At 33.6% G+C, this 23,534-nt stretch overlaps 1 protein-coding gene and 1 long non-coding RNA gene across 4 annotated transcripts; one reads left to right on the forward strand and one right to left on the reverse strand.

The window, feature by feature from the left end:
• Positions 1–3,515: 3,515 nt before the first annotated feature.
• Positions 3,516–6,318, reverse strand: LOC127741224 (uncharacterized). 3 transcript variants are annotated; one of them, XR_008002207.1, is made up of 3 exons: positions 5,813–6,318; positions 4,011–4,955; positions 3,516–3,699 (listed from the first exon to the last, which is right to left on the reverse strand). It is a non-coding gene; the product is annotated as an uncharacterized LOC127741224 (long non-coding RNA). The 3 variants fall into 3 exon arrangements; XR_008002206.1 differs by having other exon boundaries at positions 4,011–4,143; positions 4,672–6,318; XR_008002205.1 differs by having other exon boundaries at positions 4,011–4,143; positions 4,580–6,318.
• A 3,891-nt stretch (positions 6,319–10,209) lies between these two features.
• On the forward strand, positions 10,210–11,390 carry LOC107463987 (FCS-Like Zinc finger 15). Its single transcript, XM_016082890.3, has 2 exons — positions 10,210–10,639; positions 10,848–11,390. Exons 1-2 carry the CDS (start codon positions 10,368–10,370, stop codon positions 11,035–11,037), a joined length of 462 nt encoding a protein of 153 aa, XP_015938376.1. The 5' UTR covers positions 10,210–10,367; the 3' UTR covers positions 11,038–11,390.
• The last annotated feature ends 12,144 nt before the right edge of the window (positions 11,391–23,534 follow it).

Raw genomic sequence — 23,534 nt, forward strand, 5'->3', positions numbered from 1 at the left:
TTTACATCCGCCTTGCCTCTCATTTGAAGTGCCATCCAGGGAGTTATTTACTTTAAGTAATAAAAAACTTATTTAAGGGACCCAACCATGTCACTTTCCCTGCAACGTGTTATCACCCAAGCATATGCTTAATTGGTGGGAACACTGTGGATATACCTCGGTGACTGAACTGCTTAAGTATTATATTTAGAATAGATATGTACTATTGATTGCTTAATTTGCTGCTTGGTCATGAGTTTTCTTTCAATTTTCGTAAATAAATAGAAAGAACTAAGTATATGTGTTCAATTCAATTATTGTAGGAGCTGACCTTTTATTTTTCTTAGTTTCTACAAAAATAAAGTATGTGCTAAATTAAGATAGGTATGTTATCAATGGTGCTAGATAAAAAAGTACGAAGGAGAGCATATGGTTGTGACTTGTGACCTTGTATAGGGACTATTTCTTTTGTTTTTTATTTGTGTTTTTTGTTTTAATGGCTAAATATGTATTATTGCGGGACCTAATTAAAGTTGTCTTGCCATTTTTATTTTTAATCAATTTGGATTTGAAATTAGATTTGTTAGACTTAATTAAAGTAGCCTTTATAACATGCACTAACACAAGATTATTTAAAATTCTGCAGGACAGTGATAAAAACAATGGAGCTCATAATAAATTATCACACTACTCATGAAATTTGATATTTTATAACTAAGTATATAAAAAAAAGTAGATATGTGACACTTGTTGGAATTACAATTTTTATTTATTTGTTATGGCTTTACTTTTTGGTACTTTGTCTTCAAAGTCTACTTTTATGGTGACAAGTTTATGTATATGTTGGATTAGTTCATTATACATAATTATTTTGGTTTATATGATTTTAAAATTATATATGAATTTTGCACGAAATATTAAGAAGATTAATTAAAAAAATTTTGACCAAATTTATGGCCACGCTTAAAAAAGGTGGCTATATCTTAATGTTGGGCTCAACAGGCACGCTTAATAAATGTGGCCATAGCTTGGCAACAGGTACGCTTTAAAAGTGTACCCATATCTTCATCTATTGGCATATTTTTTAAGCGTAGCTGTATCTTTTTGTATTTATAAATAGCCACGCTTTTGGAGCATAGCCATCTGTTTACCCTATTGGCACGTTTAAAAAGTGTAGCCGTATCTTCTCCTATCAGTACGCTTTTAAAGAGTACCCAAAACAAACATTCTGGAACGCTTTAAAAGCGTGGCGATATATACACTTTTCGGTACGCTTCTCAAGCGTAGCTATATGTTAAGACCTATGGCTACATTTTTTAAGCATGCCAAGAGATGAAATCGTGCCAACCAAAAAAGCGTGCCGATAGATCCACAAAAGTGTGGCAATAGAGCAACTGGCACGCTGACAGATGTGATCCTTTCAAAAGCGTCCCGATAGCTCAAAAAGCATGGCAGAAAGCTTATTTTCTTTTGAGCATATTAGGAATCGGTCAAGGTATGGTTTCGATTTTCTTTAGGTAATATCTAATGTTTCATGAAACTTAGACTAGTGGACCATATGATAGGATTGAATTGGATATACGGCTGTTTGAATTGTGTTTGTGATATATGCATGTTGATGGAGATTGAAAAAATTGTATGAGTTGTATGAATTGTTCTTTTTATATGGAGTTTATGTGATGACATGAAGTTGGTATTGATGATAAGTTGTGATATTTGTTAATGTTGGTGATAATTAATGATGAATATTGATGTTGTTGATGATGGATGGTGAGTATTGATATTGTTAATAAATGAGGAGGATTATGAGTTTTGATAATGATAAATTGGTGTTTGGATTGATAAGTGTTGAAGGAGTTGATAAATTGAGATATTAAAGGTTGGATGTTGTATAGTTGAATAATGATGAAATTTATAAGTTTTGGGGTGATTTAGGTTGAATTTGGAGTTGTTAAATAGTATAGATGGTTGATTGATTGAGAAATGATTGGAGAGTGCACATTATGGGTTTTGGGTTACTTTGATGTATGTTTAAGTTGGTTTGGTTTGAAGTTTTGAAAACTAGACAATTTTGCTAAACTTTGTAAAACTTTGTTTTTATGAATTTTGACGAGGCATAACTTGGCCTCCGGACCTTTATTTTTTATGAAACTAAATTTTAATGAAAGTTAGGTCCGAGAGTTTTAAGACATTTGAAGAACGAACGGAAAATATTTTAAAACGAGAAAGTTATGCGCGTTTGAAGTTTGGTGCAAAAATCTGAAATTCTGCAGCTTTAAAATTTTTCTAAGTCTAATACAGCATGCGTACGCGGACCTGTGCATGTGACGCGGACAATCTCCACTGTCTGGGGGTCTCGCGTATGTGGACACTAGCATGCATACGCGAGCATGTATTTTGTTGGCATGCGTACGCGAGCATGTATTCTCCTCTGGTTGGGATTCTCGCGTACACAAGGGAGGTGTCGCGTACGCGACCACCATTTTTTTTCTCCTTGTGCGTATGCGGGACAGAGGTTTGCGTACACGAGACCCCTATTTTGCTGAAAATTTGTTTTTCTTCACTTTAAAGGTTCCTCTAACTTTCCAAACTTCTTTAACTTATGTTTAAGACTTATAAACATTGTTTTGGCTGTGAGGCTATTGAGGATGAGTTAAATGACTTAAGATTATATATTTTCTATTATGAGTTTAAAAGACGGTGGTTAGGTTTTGAAAGATTGTGGGTAAGGTTGATGAATGTTGAGTTGTAAAGTATTAAATTGAGGAAAATTTGATAAAACGACAATGCTTGTGATGGATTTGAGAAACTAAGAAGTAATGATGTTTATAATGAGGTTGGATCTTGGAAAGGAATGATGAGCCTGTTGGCTATTGAAAGAAGTGTGTCAGACACTCTATCTTTAGAACGATAATGTGCAGGGTATTATATTCCTGGGATGCTGAAACTTGAGAGTTGAGAATGGATAGAGATGAGGAGATGGTGAATTTGTTGGATATGGAATGAAAGTGTGACAGGCACTATATCCTTGGAATGATAGTGTGCAAGGCACTACAAATCCCTAGGGTTGAATTATGATTGATAACCACTACAAGAAAAAGGCGCATTTTTAACAAAAAATATTGTTACAAAACGTCGAAATTTTGAAACAAAAGTTTTTTGTAACAAAAAAAGGGTCCATTGCAGTAAGTCCCGTTACAAAAAGTTTTTGTAACGAAAAATGGAACTGTTACAATTCAATACCATATTTTGTAACAATTTTTTCTGATACAAAAAACCAGAAGCCGTTATAAAAAGGGTAACAAATTTTGATCTTGAAGGTATTTTCCGTGACAGTCAATTTTTTTCCTATCAAAAAATTTTGTTACAAAATATAACATGATTTTGTAACATTTTTTTTCTTTAGTTACGAAAGCAAATTAATTATTTTGTAACAACTTTTTTTTATTACAAATTACATGCATAATTTACTAAATTATTTTTTAAATTAACTAATATATTAACGATTTTAATAAAAGTCAAACAAGATCCTTTTAGCTAAAATTGTCTTGAAACAAAATAACATTAGCTAGTGAGTACATTAATTAGTTCAACCAAAACATAAAAGTTCTAACATGAAAGTTCAACCAAAACATAAAAGTTCTAACATAGATTAGTGTCTCTATGCATTAAAACATTTTTGAGCCCTCAAGGTAGCATATAGTCACCATTTCAGCACTCCTGTAAATACGAAAAACCAAAATAAAAAAGTTAGAAACAAGATATAACACTAATTATAATTTTTTTCCACTAAAGAAACATAATTATACTATAAAGTTTCATAAGACAGATTTGACTTGTGATGACAACAAAATCGATCATCTCACAATTATAACAATATATAATATATACTGATTACTTATCCAGTAACTTAATAATAAATTTGAAGTTTAAGATCTTCTATCTTAAGAATTAGGACAAAAGAAAAAGAGAAACTCTGAACATAATGGGCCTTGAGAATCTGAACACAATGCATTATTAGTATAAGGTACCTTAATGTTCTTGAGGTCAAGGTTCAACTTACTCCTCACTAACATAAAGAGCTTTTGAAGAGGTTCGTCATCAGTCCCTCGAACTGGAATTTTCATATATTCAGCAGCTTTTATGAAGACATCCATGATTTTGCTGTATCACACAGTAGCCGCAGATATTAAAAAGACAAAAACACATAAACAAAAAGAGAAGTTTCAACTTCAAGAAAACAAGATAAATAATTTACAAGGAAAGGAAAGAAAAGGAAGGCATGATATTATCAAATACCATTATCCTTATATATAACTAATATCATGCAAATTGATCAACTAAAAGAACTTATTGCTTCACTGTTTTCTCCTGTGTTTGACAATTGTTTCAATTAATTTTTCATCAACATTATAGTGCTATTCAGTCTGGTAAGTCAGCATCGAAAGGAATTTAAATTTTAAAATATAATCTAGTTTTACACAAGCAGTCATTTATTAATTAACATGATCTTTCTCATTGAAACTTCAAGCTAACTTAAAAAATATAATAAATATCCATGAAAAGAAAAAGATAATAAATTGAGCAACCAATATCTTACAGCATATAATAATGTGCAATCTTACACACCAACACAGGATAAGCTACGGATCGAAAGCCATATGGAGCTTAACTAGCACAAAATGAGTTTACCTAGGAGCCAAAGAAGACTTCATAAGGTAATAGATTAATAGTAAATGGACAGTGTTTGATGCATCACATAGTTGCTGATATACTTCAATGATCTGGAGAGATAAATTACAGCAATAACCAATGGCAAGAGAAACTTGAAATTAAAATGGGAAAGGAAGGAAAGATACATTACAACAAACTGGAGAACGGGTACCCATGATGGACTAGTAAGTATGGCCTTGGACTAGTAAGTATGGCCTTCCACTAGTAATAGAGATTACCCAACTCTTGAATAACAACAAAAACTAAGACAGAATTAAAATATTAGATATTCACGTTTGTGCATGCTCCAATTAAAACTTCTTGATACACTATTGCAATAAAAAAGAGAAAAAGATTTGAATAAAACATAAAACAAATAAAAAAATGATTGTCATTATCCCTTTTTAATTAAAAGAGCCGGAGAGGCACCACAGAACTCGCAAGAAAGAAAAATAAAACGTATACAGAATTGAAAAAGAACATTATTATGTATATATTCAGCAACATAATAATTAGTTTCTTGAAGTTCTTACATTTCTAGCATCAATTCAAAACCTAGTAATACAAGTCATTTTGAGTTTATAAAAGTTCCATGAATATAACCATACTTAAAAAACTAAATAGACTCGTTACACTAGACCAAAAAAATTATATTTAAGACATTCAAAATTAAGTGATAAAACTAAATAAACCATATAGAGCCATATTCAACAGTCATAAAAGACCAAATTTATCTTAGCCACAATATGATAGTATAATCTTGGAAGAATGCTGACAACAAAAGACCAAATTTGTCTTAGCCACAACCTGACAGTGCATTATATAAAATTTCGCATATAGTGTTTTTCACCAATAACATACGAGAGTTGGATCAATTACTTACTAACAAATAAATTTACTAACCCAAGGTAATTGTCCAAATTCAATTGTATAGATATATGCACAATTTTTCTTTCTATTTTTTTAAAGAGGAAAAAAGTGGAAAGTGAATTTTGGTTATTTTATCAAACCCTAATTAACTCCAAGAAAAACATAATTCATCAACCAGTTGAAAAAAAAACATATGGATACAAGAGTGATAACTTGAAATTACCAGAGGCTTTCATGCGAAAACGCTTACCGTACTCAAGGAGTAATTACTGGACCAAGCAGCGGCAGCACCGGTGGTGGTTCCGGCAGCGACGTCGACTTTCCCGGCAGCTAGAAATGTACACGAGACTTCATCCTCCTCCACCAGCAACAGTGACGCAACGGCAGCTCCAATGACGGTGTCGAAACAGCAACGGGCTTCTTTCACGGCGAACCAGCTGCGGCGGCTACGAAGGAACGGCGACGCGACGGTCTTCCTCTCCTCCAACGTCTCCTCTCTCTCCTCCTCGGTTCTGAGCTCCTGGCGCGACACGACGGCGGCGGCATGAGCACCACATCACACTCCCTCTCCTCTCCTCGCGTGACCCACTTCTCCCTCGGTTCTCTCTTCCTTTCCGCCCTCCCTTTCTTTCTTTCCTTCTTTCTTTTCTTTCTCCGCTTCTGCCTGTGTGTGTCACTTGAGTGGAGTGAGTGCTGTGAGGGATGTAAGCGGCGTTGTGTGTGTGAGGAGAGTGTAAGATGGGAGTGATGTTAGAAATTAGGGTTGGGGTTTTAGGTAAAAGTAGGTATAAGGGTAATTTTTTTGGTGACTAGGTATAAGGATAATTTGATCCTTTCTAATAAAAATAGAGATGGTATATAATTGAAATTAATTTTAATTCAATAAAATTATTTTTTTAAAAAGATATTATTAAAATTTTAATTTTAAATTAATTTTATAAAATTATTTTTTAAAAAAATATTATAAAATTAAATTATTAAAATTTAAATTCTAAATAAAAAATATCCAAATATTTATAAAAATTATATAAAATCTATAATTTTAAATTTAAAATCTCATCACTTTGATTTAATTATTTTTTCGTGAATAATTATTTAAAAATAAAATCATGAATAATATAATAAATTAAAAATAATTTATTATTTATTCTCTAATAATTGGAAATCTTACATATTTAATGATAAGTGTTCGATTATGGTGGATTTAGGACTAGTAGAGAAAGACAAAAAGTTAAAGCTCTATATTTTGTCCTTAAGAGAGTTTTTCAAAAATTTGTTTAAGTGTAAAAATATATTAAATTAGAGCGATAATAAACAAAAAATAATATTTGTTATAATTTATTTTAAATAAGAGAAGAGGGTGTCCCAACGAAGCATTCTATTTCTATCTTCTGTAATGAGACGATGATCTTGAGTGTGAGAGGTGGAGCCATGGAGGCAGCGAGAATGGACGAGGACAACGAACAGTAGAATGAAGAGTGAAGTGAGGGTTAGAATTAAGATTTATACTTTTTACATTTGTTTTCATTTTTAAATTTTAATTATTTTTATTTATCTTTAACAATTAATTTATTTTGATTTAAAATTTAATTTTTAGTCAACATTTAAGACTTAATTATTAGTAAAAATTATATATTAATTTTATAAAAATATAAAATAATATATACCATTTTTAAAAATTAATTATTTAATCTTTAATTTTTTATAAAACATAATTAATTAATACAAATAATATTTTAAAAAAATAAATTTTTGAAACAAAATAAAATTATTTTAAAGATTTTAACATTTTAAAATATTTTTTTAGTTATAAAAATTCTTATATTTTGTAACAAACAAATAACTTGTTACAAACAATATTAAATTTTGTGACAAATTAATCTTTTGTTATAAAATAATTGGAGTTTTTGAAACAAATGAATATTTTGTTACAAAATATTTTAAATTTTTGCAACAATTTCATTTTTTGATACAAAGTATTATAAAATTTTGCAACAAAATACCGATTCGTTACAAAAGCCAATATAATTTATAACAAAAAATTAAATCATTACAAAATATCAAAACGTTTTGTAACAAATTGTATTATTGTTACAAAATATTATTATTATGTAACAATCACTGATTTTTGTTACAAAAAAAATTATTATTCGTAACAATTTTAAATTTGTTACAAAATTTTTGTTACAAATGTTCCATTTTCTTGTAGTGAACCTTTTCTGCTGCAAGAGTGTGTTAGGCACTATATCTTTGGGTTAAGTATGCAAGTGTGTCGGACACTATATCCACGGATCTACAGTGTGCATGGCACTGTATCCCTGGGTGCGCAATAATGTGTAGGAGGGCACTATATTCCTAGCGTGGCAGAAAAGTTACATCCAAAAAGATGTGTCGAATTAGCATTTATGGACTGACAAGTGATATCACGAGCCAATAGGCAGGCATTCATCTTATACATCTTCTATGTATTTGTTTGCTTTGCTTATCTTCAGTATGCCTAAATGAATCAAATGCCTACTTGCTAGTTGTTTTACTTGTTGTACATGTATATTACTTGTGTTTTACTTGCTTGCATTATCTGTGATTGTCTGGTGCTGAGGAGGTTAGGTAGGCGGTGGCGACAGGATCGCATGGAGGATAGGTTTGTAGAGGTTGTGCGACAGTGGTGAATAGTTTTAGTTAGAAATTCCTTAAGTTATATTACCCTGATTATGGTTTAAGTTATTTATTTATTTTAAGTTTGAATATCTGTATCGAAGTGAAGTTCTAGAATTGTCTTTAGCGTCCCGAAACCTTATATCTTATCTATTGAGCACTGTTACCATATTAAAAACCTCCGGTTCTCATACCATATGTTGTTGTTGTTTTTCAGATGTAGGTCGCAACCCAACTCGGTGAGTTTGCGGACATGGTGCAGAACGAAGGATGGTTTCTCTTTTGTTTTATTATACTTTACTTTTGTGGTAGTTATTCTCTCATCTTTTGTTTAACTCTTTATGTCTTAGTGACTTTTGCTTTTTTAAACTTTGAGAGATAGGAAGTAAGCCTTTTATAAAACTTTGTTGTATTTCTTGTCTAGTCGGCCTAAACTCCACGGGTGTGACTAGTTCCTTTTGTATATTATATATATTTACTTTGTTTATCTATTAGCTACTACCTTGTATCTTGGAGTTTTATTGCAAGGTTGTATATTTATATGTACCGTTCTTATCTTGTCTAGACATTTAATTATCGTGTGTGAACGCTTCGCACTTTATAATTTCGCTTTATGCGACTTTGAGCTTTTATTCTTTTATTGGGCTCCTAGTATTACTACTTCTTTCTATATATATAGTATGATATGAGCTTTAGAACTGTCGTGACATTTTATTATTCCTCACTTTATGTCTAAAAATAAGGTTTAGGGTAATAGGATGTTACATATATTAAAAATTAATTATCAAGTCCGTCATTAATATAAGATATATATTAAAATATAAAATATATATTTAAAATTAGTTAAATAATAGTATAATACCTGTACAATTATATTATGTTTAGATAAAAATTATTTTTGTCATTATTATATTTATACTACTACACAAGCACACATTTTATTTTATTTTTTAACAAAAAAACCCACACAATTTTCAAATATGAAGTGAAGATGATGATAGTAATAAAATAGTATAGGCATATCACCCATGGTTGGTGGGATGAGTGAAAATATCTGAGGAGTTCGTCTATCAATTTGATTTGTTGGTATGCCTTAATTAATGACAGCATTTGACCTCAATATATATACAAATAAAATTACAAAAACCTAACCCTTTCTTTTCTTATTAATGGTAAATTTTGCTAGACTAGTAATATAAATAATAAAATACAAATTTAAATCAATCCATTATTTCCAAGCCTTTTCATGCACGCATAGCCTTACTTTGCTTCCGTACTATCAATCAGTAAATTTTACAATATATGTGGACATGAAATTAAAGGAGGAAAAGATTGATGCATTGTATGTATGAAAGTAATAATATATGGGGTAGTCATAGTTTTACCATGTCCGATATGGTAGTACGAAAAGGATTAGGTCTGATTTGGGAGTATGTAGAAAAGTGTGATTGTGGGGGAAAAAGACAAACCCTAAAGTGTGTCCCTTGAAACGTTCACAGTCATACAACCCATGCAGTGCTTCACCTAAAAGCTCTCACAAAAGTTAAATGCCATTCACACCCCCTTCTCAACTCTCAACCATCGTATAAACATTCGTATATTGCATCCATGATGGCTGGACACGAACCACTCAAGCCCCGCCAAAAATGTTGCTACCACCAGCTGACACATTTACACAACAAGACAAACACAAATTTATGCATATATCAATTTAGTTAAAATGATAAATATTAAGCGTAAAAAAAAAATGGAATATTGGAGTCAAAGGAGGGTTGAAGACCCCTACCATATTTATTACACTTTAATTAAGTTGGAACTAATTAGTCGAGAGAGTAATTCAATTGGGAGGGATAAAACACAAAAGGACAAAAGCTTACTCATTTTTTGGCTGAAAATTGAAAAAGTAAAAAATGGATAATGAAAGGGAAGCTAAAATGTAGGGGGTACGTGGCAGTTGGATGGGAAAAACAGTAAAATCTTTGTTACTGCTCCATAGCTGTAGGGGACCCACTCTCACTCCTCTCATGGTACTATTCCCTTCTTCCTCCTTCTTCTTCCTCTTCTCAATTCCTCTCTGCTATTTATTCAACTAATTTGGTCTCCTACTATAGGATCTTCCACTCACCACCACCACCACCATAGAATGAAAAATGGTGGGTCTGAGTGTAGTGTTGGAAGCGCAGAAAAGTGTTGGTAGTAGTAGCACCACCAAGAAGCAGATTCCTCAAGTCATTAATAAAACCACCATGATGCTCACCACCACCACCACAAACAACGACACTCCTTCTTCTTCCTCCCTTTCTCCGTCTTCTTCTTCTCAGAACTCTTTTGCGTTTCAGGGACCCACAGCCACTACTTTTCTAGAACAATGCTTTCTGTGCAGGAAGAGGCTCTTGCCTGGCAATGACATCTACATGTACAAGTGAGTTAGTTAGTTACTTCGTTCTCATCTTTATTTTCTTCTGTTTCTGCTTTCTATTCCGTACAAACCTAGATCTTGTAAATAGTGCTTTGTATGATTTTATCTTCCTTGTTCTCACGAAAATATTCAGATCTTTAATTATTAAACAAGGTTGAAGCTTATTATATTGTTTAATGTTTATTAACGAATGAATAATATATTTATGCAGAGGTGACAGGGCTTTCTGTAGCGTGGATTGCAGGTGCAAGCAGATTTTCATCGACGAGGAAGAGGCTGTTACCAAATCCAAATGTTCCTCTTCTTCTTCTTCTTCAACCTCTCCTCATAATCATCACCGCAGAGCAACCACCACAAACAGACCTCCTCGGCATGGTGCTGGTGGCGCTTTTGCATACTGAGATGACGATCGTGGTGAAAAAAACAAAGGAATAATAGTAATAATAATACTAGAGACTAGAGAGAAAACAAGCAACAACAATGGGTCATTTTTTCTTTTTTCTATTTTGTGCCAGTTTTGCCCTTGCTCTGCCTTGGTTAATGACTTCATGGCCCTTGTCCTTTTGCTTCCTAGTATGAGGCCAAAATGTCCTTTCAACTCTTTTTTCTTTTTCTTTTTCTTTTTTGGGCTCCAACTTATTATTATTACATCTGTGAAAGGTGAGACCGAGATATCACATTCTCTATTGTGCCTCATCTAATAGTGCTTCCCTTTAATTTCTTCCCCAGAGCCAGATATCAAACATGAGGTGTTTTGTGATAGATGGAATTAAGGTTAATTATTTATGGTATCTTATGCTTGCTTATTTAATTTGTTTAATGTGGTTTAGTTATAGTTACAGTAATTAATAATTTATTGCATACCACCAATGTTACTACTTAAGAGGTATGTGGGTATTGGACGGTGGTACATTGGTACTTAGAATATAGTATATGGTGGTTGATTGGAAGCTGTGGCATGGCCTTGGGGATTGTGGCAAGTAAATGGCGGTGTTTGTTTTTAACCAAAATGACAATGCATAACCACATTCATCAATATACTTCATTCACATCATTTCGCAGTGGCCATAGCATATAGCATACTGTCTATGTGAAGTTTATGCATATTATTTCAGTATTTGATGACCATCTAATCTAGTATGCTAATTGGATAGGAGAAAATAGATCATCTCAGTTTTTTAAATAATTGAGAGAGTAAAATATAATTTTTTACTATTAATTTTATAAATAAAACAAAAAAAGTTATAAAAAGAAATTATTGAAGAGTTAGAGAGTATACTTTACTCTTTTAATTATTAAAAAAATTAAGATCTATTTCCACATATAATTATATTCTTATACACACTAGTTATAAAATAAGACCAAGTGGAAATTAAAATTTGAAATTACATTTGTGCATATGTGTATTTCATTTGTTGGCTTCAAATTTCAATGCTTAACCCCAAATAGCAAGTTGGCAATGCCATGGTCGGTCTGTCCATTAGCTTCCTAAGGTACTTTTAATTTCCATTATAAGTATATAATTATAACCCTTGCTAAGGTACATGTGTGTATATAGAACATTTTGATTCAACTCCAAGTCTCCAACTAATTAAAATTTTAAGTTCAATTTGAGAATTAATTGAATATTATCTCCAAGTTAGGATGAGCAGGGCATCTATATTGTTTATATGGCTTGATCAATCATATATGGACATCCTCATGTTCATTGAGTTCATGTTATAAAGCTGATGGATAAATTAATTATAAAAATTTATATCTAATCTGGTCATGCAATTTGCACGAGAGAGTTTGATCTCCATGCAATAACCTTAGCTTCTTGAACTTAAACTAATTATATAATATCTAAACTTGATCAGACATTAACAGCTCTGGCTCAAACTAGATTCACTTATTATTATATAGAATAAAATTCTTTCAATGTTAATTAATTATTTAATTAAAAATATTGAAACGAATCAAATTACACACTATATATGATGAACTAATTAAATAACTGAATAGGTGTATATACATAGTTTTTTAGTCAGTGTAACTAATTAAATTAAAAAGCTAAACTAAATCTAAACTAATCTATAATAGTTTAATATAGGGCTTTACTAAAGACAATGCTTTATATGATGCTAATATAAAAAAGTGCCTTAATTGATAAATAATATATCGATGCATTTATGGTTAATTTTATATCTTTAAAATTTGTACTTGTTTTTTAATTATCAATTTTATTTTTGTACAACTATTATGTAAAATATTTTATTAATTATTTGATTTTGACTTTACAGTAAAATTATATTAAAATTAAATTAAATTATTTTAAATTTAAATAAAATATTTTAAATTTTAAAAACTAAAATAGAATTACGTATAAAAATAAAAAATCAATTTAAAATTTTACTCTAATTTTATTCTAATAGAGGTTAAATATTGGACTCTGATAAATATGTTGACAAAAAAGTAATATATAATAGATGACAAAAAATGACCTTGCATCGAAGGGCACGAATTGCGTACAAATGTTGCATCAAAATATGAAAGCATTAAGCGGTAAGCACATATATATTGTATTGTTATTTAATTAATTTTTTTATCAAAAATAAAGAGACTCAAACTCATAACCTTTTAAGTGAATATGAAAAAATTTTACCATTTAAATTATAATCTATTACCGTTTGATTATAACTTATTAATAGTAAAAAAAATTAAATTGATAACTCATCAAAACATATTTTTCTTAATGAATCTTGATGAGGACCACATGTTGGGGTGCCCACCTTGAGAACAGACATCAATCACATAACATAGTAATGGAATCAAACATCGCTACCATTCTTTGTTGTTTTTATTTTCTCTCTCATTTTTCTCACTTTAATTTTAGTATTTACTCGTATTTAACATATTTTAATGTAAAAATAATAATTAAAATATTAAAAATCACATAAAAATAGTTAAAATAGATATTTGCATGAAGATTACTTTAATCACATTTTCTAAAAATAGTTACTTTATTTTTAAAAAATAATTATAATTACTAATAAAAATACATATAAACTAAAATTACAAATAAAATTATATATATATTTGTTTGTATTTTCAGTTGATTCATGTTTTTATTAGTAATTATAATTATTTTAAAAAAATATAATTAAAATAATCTTCATGTAAATATCTATTTTAATTATTTTTTATGTGACTATCTATCAGAAACTAAAGATGTCTAATTATTGGTAAAAATAATTAGTACACCTTTATAAGTGGAGATTCTTATCCATCCGGGGGTTGGTCAATGGAAATGCGTGGAAGGGGAAAAGGAAAAGGGCTTTTTATCTTAAACGGGTGATTGTGGATAACTATTGAAATAAACTTAGCTAGATATCCACCCTATAATAAATAGTAGGGGATTAACACTGCACGATATTATTATCAATAAAATTAAGTATATATTAAATGTCTAACGTGGCTACTTGTATGATTAATTGATTATCTATAAAATTATTAAATGTCTAACGTGGCTTCATGTATAATAAGTATCTTGCTTATCTATGTCTAAACGATAGCACATTAGAAATTTTAGAATTTGATTTAAATGGTGGAGCTCATTCACCGTTTGATGATGAGCCATCCATATAAGATATTTAGGCTGTGTTTTGTTTACGGATATGATACACTGAAGCAAAAATATAAATATATAAAATTATATTTGTAAGATAAAATATAATAAAAATATTATATTTAAAAATATTAAATTAGTGTATTTTATATTTATCTTAATATAAAAATATTATTAACAAAAGGCATAATTTATTTTTATTTTTTTTATTATTTTCACTACAAGAATAATACTGAATACTGTTAAAATAATCTATCAATAAATTCATTATAGTAAAACGATATTTTTTTGGGACTCATAACGAGTTATCGTCAAATTTATCCACCAACAAATTCGACAGTAACGAACCCTAAAATTCAAAGCGTGAACCCTCTCCTCTTTCATTTCGAAATTTCACCTCTCTCTAACCTCTCTTTTCCCTTTCTCTCTCTAACCGCCACCTCTCCCTGCAGTCCGTCCTCAGTCCCGCCGCCGCTTGCTCTTCCGTCAGTCCGTTCCTCCTTTTCCCTCCATTAGTTGCAGCTCTCTCTCTCTCTCTGTTTGTTTGCTACCATCGCCATCTAACACCGTCGCCATCATCCAACACCAACGCCGTCGCCATTCAGCAGCGACGCGACTCCCACTTTCTCTCTGTTCTTCTTCCTTTGTTCTTTTCTTAGGTTCTATGGTCCTTCTTTTTCCTTGTTTAAGTTAATTATTTAAGATTTAGTTATATGTTAATTTAGCATTTAGTTATATGATAATTTAGAATTTAAGGTTTGATTATTATATGCTAATTTAAGATTTAGCGTTAAGTTAATTTAGAATTTAGGATTTGGTTATGATATGCTAATTTAGGATGAAGTTAATTCAAAATTTAGGAATTAGTTATATGTTAATTTAGGATTTAAGACTTGATTATTATACGCTAATTTAGGGTTTAATGTTAAGTTAATTTAGAATTTAGGAATTAGTTATGTGTTAATTTAGGATTTTGGATTTGGTTATCATATGCTAATTTAGGATTTAGGATGAAGTTAATTTAGAAATTATGAATTAGTTGTATGTTGATTTAGGATTTAGGAAGAAGTGCAAGATGCTTGATATTTGAAGTAGGAAATGTATCAAGAAAATGTTACAAGTCTTAAGTTTATATAATATACTTACCTATATTATGCAATATTTAATAGTAGCAACAGTTAACTCTAAAACTTGTGAATTTACCTACTTGTGAAAACAACTTATTATAATCTGCTAGAAATATTGTGAATTTAATTGTGTTCTGACTGATGATGTTGTGGATTGAATTTGGTTGGATTTGTGGGAACCATATAGGTGGATGTATGTCAAATTTTAGGGGAGATTATGTCAAATTTTTTTTTTGAAATAATCCAAATGTTGAATGATTTTTGTAGTATATATGTTGATTAGTGTTAATAGTATATTCTCTTTGCAGACATGATGACAAGTAGTAGAGATAAATCGAGTGGGTCTCGTAGTCGTGGTAGAGGGATGGCTTCCACCAAATTCCCGGGGACTCTTCAGTCATCGTCCTTTACCCCGACTACCCCGTCGACCCCTGTGATGTTATAGGCGGATCTAGCGGACCAGCAGTTTATCATGATCCCAAACTTGAACTACATGCCTCCCTCTACTATGCTTCCTGTAGATTTAGCGACAGATACCGCGGTGGGTAATTCCTCCAGTGCCCCCAGTAGGATGTCCTTCTACTACCGCCCGACATCCAGCTGCAGATTTGGCCGATGGCATGCAGGCATGAGTACATATAATTTTTTAATCTTACTTTTGTTAATCTTAAGTTTATGTGTTTGTATGTGTTTGTTAATGTTAGGTTTTTTTCTCTGACAGCTTTGCACCAAACAATAATGCTTGCACACAGTAGATGGTCTTCGAAATCATTAAGTCAATGTATGACCACCCGTAGCCGAGGTACACGACGATCCCGACTAAGACCAGAGAGCGGTGGTTTCAGAAGTGGGCGGTAAGAACCCAATTATGTTGAATTAATTAACTGTATTTGAACTATATTTTATCTTGACTAAATAATGTTGTTGAATTACTTTGTGCAGTTAAAATTCATATGGGATATATAACATAATCTCATGATCAGGAAGATCTGACAATTGGATAGCAAAACGGATTCGGCAGATGATGAGCGACGTTCGTCAGGGGTGCGACCACTTAACGAGATGGATACGTCCATCCATCAAGAAGGAACTAGAGGCCCATTTTAGAAATGTTGAGGGGTTAAAGCGTCGCCGTCTGACAAACATCGCTAACAAGGTTTCACCCAAGTCGTCAAAGTATACAGGTGGATTGGCGACCTTTATGAAGACCAAAAAAGACGCTGGCAAACACCTTTAAGTATACCCATACTTTGAAGGCCAACAAGGAGAGATTTTCTGACGAGCGATCTGCGGCCATTACATAGTTTAAATTAATCCTAAGTTTCAAATTTATTTAGTTTAAAGTCAATTAACTATTATTCTAATCACAACGTGTGCGACACAAGAGGATTACACACAGAGATTGGAGGCCGCAACCCAGTAGTCTCAGCCGCCTTGAGGGAACGACATTTTTGGCTCCGAGACCTCAGTGGTAGATCCTGATAGGGTTTGGTGCGAGACTGCTTTTGAAAGCCAGAAGATTCGCCGCTCCGGGTTGGGGTCGTTCTTCGCCAGTGGCCTCTATTACTCTGCGTTTGCGGCTTCCTCTGTCTCTATTGATCCCCAGGAAGTTCTCAACTTCAGGAAGAGGTACAAAAGCTAACACATGAGCTTCACCAACAAGCGGAGCAGTCTGAACAGAGGTACAACGACTTTCTTGCACGTGAGGGAGGAGCCGTCGTCATAAGCTCAGACCTTACGGAGAAGTGGGAGCAGCTAGAACGTTTGCAAGAATAGATGGAGGTGTACAACGAGTAGATGTATGCTAGAGGCAGTGATGCTGATGGTTCCAGTGGCAACACCGTTGATGAGGCACCGATGTCAGCACTTACTCCGCCGCCTCAGCAGGGGGACCTCGACGACGACGATGATTACAGGGATCTGTAGGGTTTAGGAATTTATTTTTTTGTCTATTTCATTGTATTCTACTTCTGTGATATTTTATTATATTCATACCATTTATTTTTAATAAAATAATCTGTTCATTTTGGATAATTTTAGATTTCTGCTAACAATTTTATTAGCAAGAGTTTTAATTTGACTACTAATTGTGGCTTAACTGTGCCAAAAAAATACCTACCGACGGATTTGTTGGATTTTCGATGGTAACTTGGCACCTAAACATGTGAAATGGTGCCAAAGTTACCGTTGGATTAACATAAAATCTGCCGATAATTAGCGTCAGACGAAAATAATTCGTCGGTAAACAGTTTTCGGCTTTTTTTATACTGTCAACTCCAGGACAATGGTAAATTTGACGGTACTCAGTATTTTTTTTTGTAGTGTCTTGTTAATTTTTCATAATTATATTTTTTAAAATTTTTTTATGAAAAAATAGGAAGAAATAAGACTTTCATAATTTGTTTTAGTTGATCACCAAATAAAATACAAAAACACTAATTTTTGTATCTCTGTCCATTGTATCTTGTTTTTAGTGTCTTGTCTTATCCTGTTCTCAGAACCAAACACAGTATTATAGAATGAAACTAGGTACTATATGTAAAAACAAAAAATCTAGATAGCCAACCTCTTCTTCAGTCAACATTTTAAAAAATTAGCCAATTTTATTATAAAACGTTAACAAAAAAATATTTAAAATCTCAAAAGAGAACATTCAAAATTATAGAAAAAACATCCAAAACCTAAAAAAAAAACTACAAGAAAAATGATGAGTACCATCGGATTTAGCGTCAAACACTAGCAAAATTTTCATCGAATTTATCGTCGGATTAGGTAGCAAATTTGTAATCCTAAAATATTACCATCGGAATAACATTTTGGACAGTAACATCAACGGTAATATTTCGAGGGAAAAAAAGAAATTTTTGGCGTGCCCACTACTATCAAATTTACCGGCGGGAAGATCTGATGGTAACAAAGTTTAGTGAAACGCTACGTTTTTGGCACACAAAAAATGTTACCATCGGATTAATCTGACGGTAACAGTGCTATAAATGAAAGCGTGAACGTCGTCTCCCCCATTTCGAATTTCACACTCTCTATCTTCATCTCCACCCATTCTCTCTCATCACCGCTACCACCTTCGTTCCCTGCCCCCTCCCGTTGCCACCAAGAGCACCGCTGTCAACACTTCCTCTTCGTCGTCACCACCCCTTCTTTCTTCTTCTTCTTCTTCCCCCGCCTCTTTCTCTCTCCTTCGCCCATCACCATCACTTGCCGTAACCACCATCTGTCGCCACAGCAACTTTGATGACCACCACTTCAGCATCCATGTCTTCCCTTATTTTTATTGTTTTTCATTACAGGTTCAATGAACAACTCTTTTCCAATTTATTTAATTTTAATTTAATGTAGTTTAGGTTTGAGTAGGACTTTAGTTTTATTTTGGAATCAATTTAAAGTTGGTGCAGTTTAGTTTTCTAATTTTAGTGTATTTAGGTTGATTAAGTTAGGTTAGATTTAATACATTAAGTTTTGAATAATTGAAGTGTTTGGAATTATTTAATCGTGTTAATTCCTGCGTTGATGACTATTTTGCTGAGAAATTATTGTTGAGATATTTTAATAATTGTTTAATTATTTCAATTTAGTTTAGGTTTGAGTAGAATTCGAATTTTAATTTTAAACCAGTTTCAAAAATGGTTCAGTTTAGCTTTCTAATCTAAGTGGATATAGGTTGATTAATTCAGTTTAGTTTCGAATAAGTTTTGAAGTTAATTCAGTTTAGTTTTCAAATCTTAGTGGATATAAGTTGATTAAGTTATATTTGATTCAATAGATTAGATTTTGAATGCTTGAAGTGTTTGGAATTGTCTCATTGTGTTTGATAATTTGATATATGTAGACATGACGACAGGAAGAGGTGCTGCTGAACAGGCTGCTGGTCGTGGTCGTACTTGTGGTCGGGGTAAAGAGAGGGTTTCTTTCGATACCCCCGGACTTCTGGATCCTCTCCCTCTACTCTGACCACCCCGATCATGACACACGTTGCGGGTTTAGCGGCCAGCCATTCATCATGGTCCCTAACTCCAACTACGTGTCTTCATCCATGGCAGTGACGCCGCCTCCTATCGCTTAGCAGTGCGCATCCACGGCGACGTTTACTCCAATGACGAATGTCGCGGCCCCGGAGTCCAGCCGCGGAAGTGAGGTAGGAAATGATGTCCCTCCACCACCTCCTATCACACGGTTGCCCATTTGGCCTGATGGCGGCATGGGGGTAAGTAACACATTGAATGCTCATGTATTTTTTTATTTATGGTTATCGCTGAAAGTGCCTGAATTGTTTCTAGTTTAGTTGATTTAAGTGTTAATTGCTGGTTATTGTTTTTTAGTTTTAATGATTATGATTCTTGTTATTGCTAAAAGTTCCTAAAATTGATTCTTGTTTAGTGGATTTAGGTTGATTTGGATTACTGGTCATTGTTTTCTAGTTTTATTTATTATGATTCCTGTTATTGTTGAAAATTCCTGAAAACTGATTCCTGTTTAGTAGATTTAAGTTGATTTAGATTGCTGGTATTTGTTTTCTAGTTTTAATGATTACGGTTCTTGTTTTCTAGATTTAATGATTAGGGTTAATTCTTGTTTGTGGGTTATTGTTAGGTTTTTGTTGAACCCAAACGCGTGTACTCAAGAGATGATCATCAAGCTGATGTACGACCAGCCCTGGCCCAGCTACACGAAGATCCCCATGAGACCAGGAAGCACTGGTTTGAGAAATGTGCGATAATTACTTTCATCTTTTCTGTTTCAAATCTTTTTAGCTAGTTTATATTATCTATGTTGCTTAACTAATTTTAAAGCTTCTTTGTTTCAACTGACTTCATTTGGGATGCTGAGTACGAATTGGCCATCCGGAAGATATTCAACCATAGAATGGATCGCCGGCTCCAGCAGATGCTAGATGATATTCGTCATGGGCGGGACCAACGGACGAGATGGCTTCAACCGGAGGTAAAGAAGGTCTTGTTAGCTCATTGGGAGACCGATGCGGGGTTTAGGCATCGACGTCTCACCAACAGAGCTAATAGGGTATCGGCCAGGTCGTCCAAGTACACCGATGGCTCGGTGACCTTCATGAAGACCAAGACTAGGCTGGTGTGTAGTTCCTTTAATTTTGTTAATAACTTCGTTATTTTATTTGTTTTGCATATCATTACTAGGCATTCTAATAAGTTTGTAATTGAATGCAATTTGTATAGTCGAAGTCGTTGGACCGCGACACATTTCAAGTACACCCTTACGTTGAAGGAGAATAAAGTGAGATTTACTGATCAGCATTCTCAGGACCATTATGTGAGTAAACATACATCTGATTATCTTCTACTATGAAATTATTATAGATTAACTGTATATCTGTTTTACTAATCACAGTAACTTATGTTAATTGCACAGGAGTCTTATACACAAAGACTAGAGGCCGCGACTCAACAGTTTCAGTAAAGTGGGGAGGACGCTGCCGATGGCTCTGCAGCTTTAGTCGTCGACCCCAATGCAGATTGGCGTGAGACCGCTTCAGCCCCGTATAAGAACCGCATATACGGGATGGGGTCATTCTTCGCCAACAGCCTTCACACCTCGACGTTGAGGCTGTTCTTAGGCTCCGCTGCTAGTCAAGCCATCCAACCCGAGGAAGGCGTGGATTTGAGGCTGCAGGTGTAGGAGCTCTAGCGTAGCCTTCACCAGTAGGCTTAGGAGCTTAACAATTATCGAGAGACATATCAGGAGATTCTCACCTGTGTGACGTCTACGGATGAGCTCAAGATGGAGTTTAGGGAATCACTGGAGAGGTTGCAGCGTTTGGAGGCTTAGATGGAGGTGTACCAGGCCCAGATGCGTGCTACTGGTATCGACCCTATTGGTGGCAGCGGTCCTGCTGCAGGTGGCAACAATCTTGCTGGTGGCAGACAGACATCGTCACCACCTTCTGTGCTGCCAACTCAAGGCCACAGGACTAACGACAACGACTATCTAGATCTGTAGATAGTTTTTTGTTTTATTGTTTCATTGTATTTATTTGATATAGTTGATTTTTAATTTATTTGGACATTGTATTACTTATTTTAAATAAAAATTCTTCATTATTTATTAATGGGATAAGTATTGTTTTGGTCCCTAACGTTGAGGGTCAAAATCGAAACCGTCCCCAACGTAATTTCCAATTTAGAATCATCCTTAACGTTTTTTTTTCGTATTGAAATTATCTTTTTAATTTTTTTTGGACAAAAATACCCTCACCACTACCAGCACAATTACCTCCTCCTCCTCCACCACCACCACCACCACTACAACCAGCACCAAAACCACCACCAGAACCACCACCAACACCATCACCACCACCACCACCACCAAGACACCAACACCAACACCAACACCAACACCAAATTCAATAGCAAAATAAAAAATAGAAAAATCAGAAACAGAGGTAGAAAAAGAAACAAATTCAACAGATGCAGAAAAAGAAGAAGCAAAATTTAGATGCAATAGCAAAAACAGCAAAACCACTTCTCATTCCTCTTCATTTTCTTCCTCTTCTTCTCCGGCTTCTTCCACTTCCCCTCCTCTCTCTCCCTCAACACCAACACCAACACCAACACCAACAGAATAAACAGAAGAGAAAAAAATTGAGATATGGGAAGCAGAAATTTGGAGCAGGAAAGGAGAAGGAAACGTGGTGGTGAGGAACGGGCAGAGCAACTCAGCTGGCCGGGTGGTGGCGCTGGCAATGTGGCAACGGTCAGTACGCAGTGAAATAGAAACATGAATTTCGCCCTGTTCTAACCTTCGAAGACAGTGGGAGGAAAGATGGATCAAGGGGAAGGGGAAAGGGCTTCGCACGCTGGGGAGGGGCCTGGACACTGCAGTGGCGCTGGGTTGGGTCGCCATGGCTCGTCGATTGTGGAGGCTACAGGGTAGTGGTTCGGCCATGGGGAGGTTGGTTCGCGATGGTGGTTCGACGCTGAGAGGATACGCGAGGCGGAGAAGAGGGTAGAGGGTCGTGGGGGTAGTTGGTTGGGTTAGAGTTCGGACAGGGGGTGGTGACGGGTTGGGACGCCGGTAAGGGCGCAGTGGCAAAGGTAGGGCAGCAACGCCGTCACTGAGGGGCGCAACGGCTGTTCGGTGGCAGAGGAGAGGAGAGTGGGGCAAGGGGACAGAGAAGAGATGAGAGAAGAGGAAGACGAAAGGGGAGAGGGGGAAAGGTGGTCGCGATTAGAGTTGCTGGCGGCGCTATGGTGGTGGGCTTGGTTCGGTGGTTTTATTAAAGTAGGGGTAGTTTAGGAATAAAATTAAAAATTTTATTAAAAAGGACAATTTTAATACGAAAAAAACGTTAAAGATGATTCTAAATCGGAAATTACGTTGGGGACGGTTTCGATTCTGACCCTCAACGTTAGGAACCAAAACAATACTTATCCCTTTATTAATTGACCACTAGTTGTGTGAAAAATTTTAAATTTAAAATTAAAATTGATAATTTATTTCAAATTTTTTAAAAGAATATTAACATTACCATTGGAATAATCCGATATTAATATGGCAAGGAACAACATTTTTTTACGCCAATATTACTGTGTAAAAAATTTGCCGGAGAATCCAATGGTAATTACCGTCGAACAGAATAAATTCGATGATAAACATTTACCGGCGATGTTTATACCGTCCGATTGTTTTCGACGGTACTCAGTGTTTTTCTTATAGTGTGAAACATCCAAAATTGTTAAAAAGAATATCCAAAACTTAATAAAACGAAACATCTAATTTTTTTAATAATGAAAAAATTGTATATTCTAGTATCATGATTAATTAGTGTATTTTTCTTTGATATGAATTTTTATATTTTAAATAACAAATTAGACCCTCAGATTTTTCTAGTGCACAAATCAGATAGTTTGTTCTATGATGAAATAAAAATTTTTACAATGTAAAACAAAATAGAGGGTCCGATTTACATGTCTAAAAAATTTTTCAATGCTAGAATACAAATTTGATCATTAAATTTGTAAATTTTAAAAATAAATAAATAAAAACTACAAATTTAACTCTTAGATTGATAGTATCCATACAAAATAAAAATACACCACATTTTTACATTATTAAGAAACACCACCTGAACTACAACACAAAAAATAAAAAGCATCCAAAATCATAAAAAATAAACATT

The sequence above is a fragment of the Arachis duranensis genome, chromosome 1, assembly GCF_000817695.3.
Source record: "Arachis duranensis cultivar V14167 chromosome 1, aradu.V14167.gnm2.J7QH, whole genome shotgun sequence".
Lineage (NCBI taxonomy): Eukaryota > Viridiplantae > Streptophyta > Magnoliopsida > Fabales > Fabaceae > Arachis > Arachis duranensis.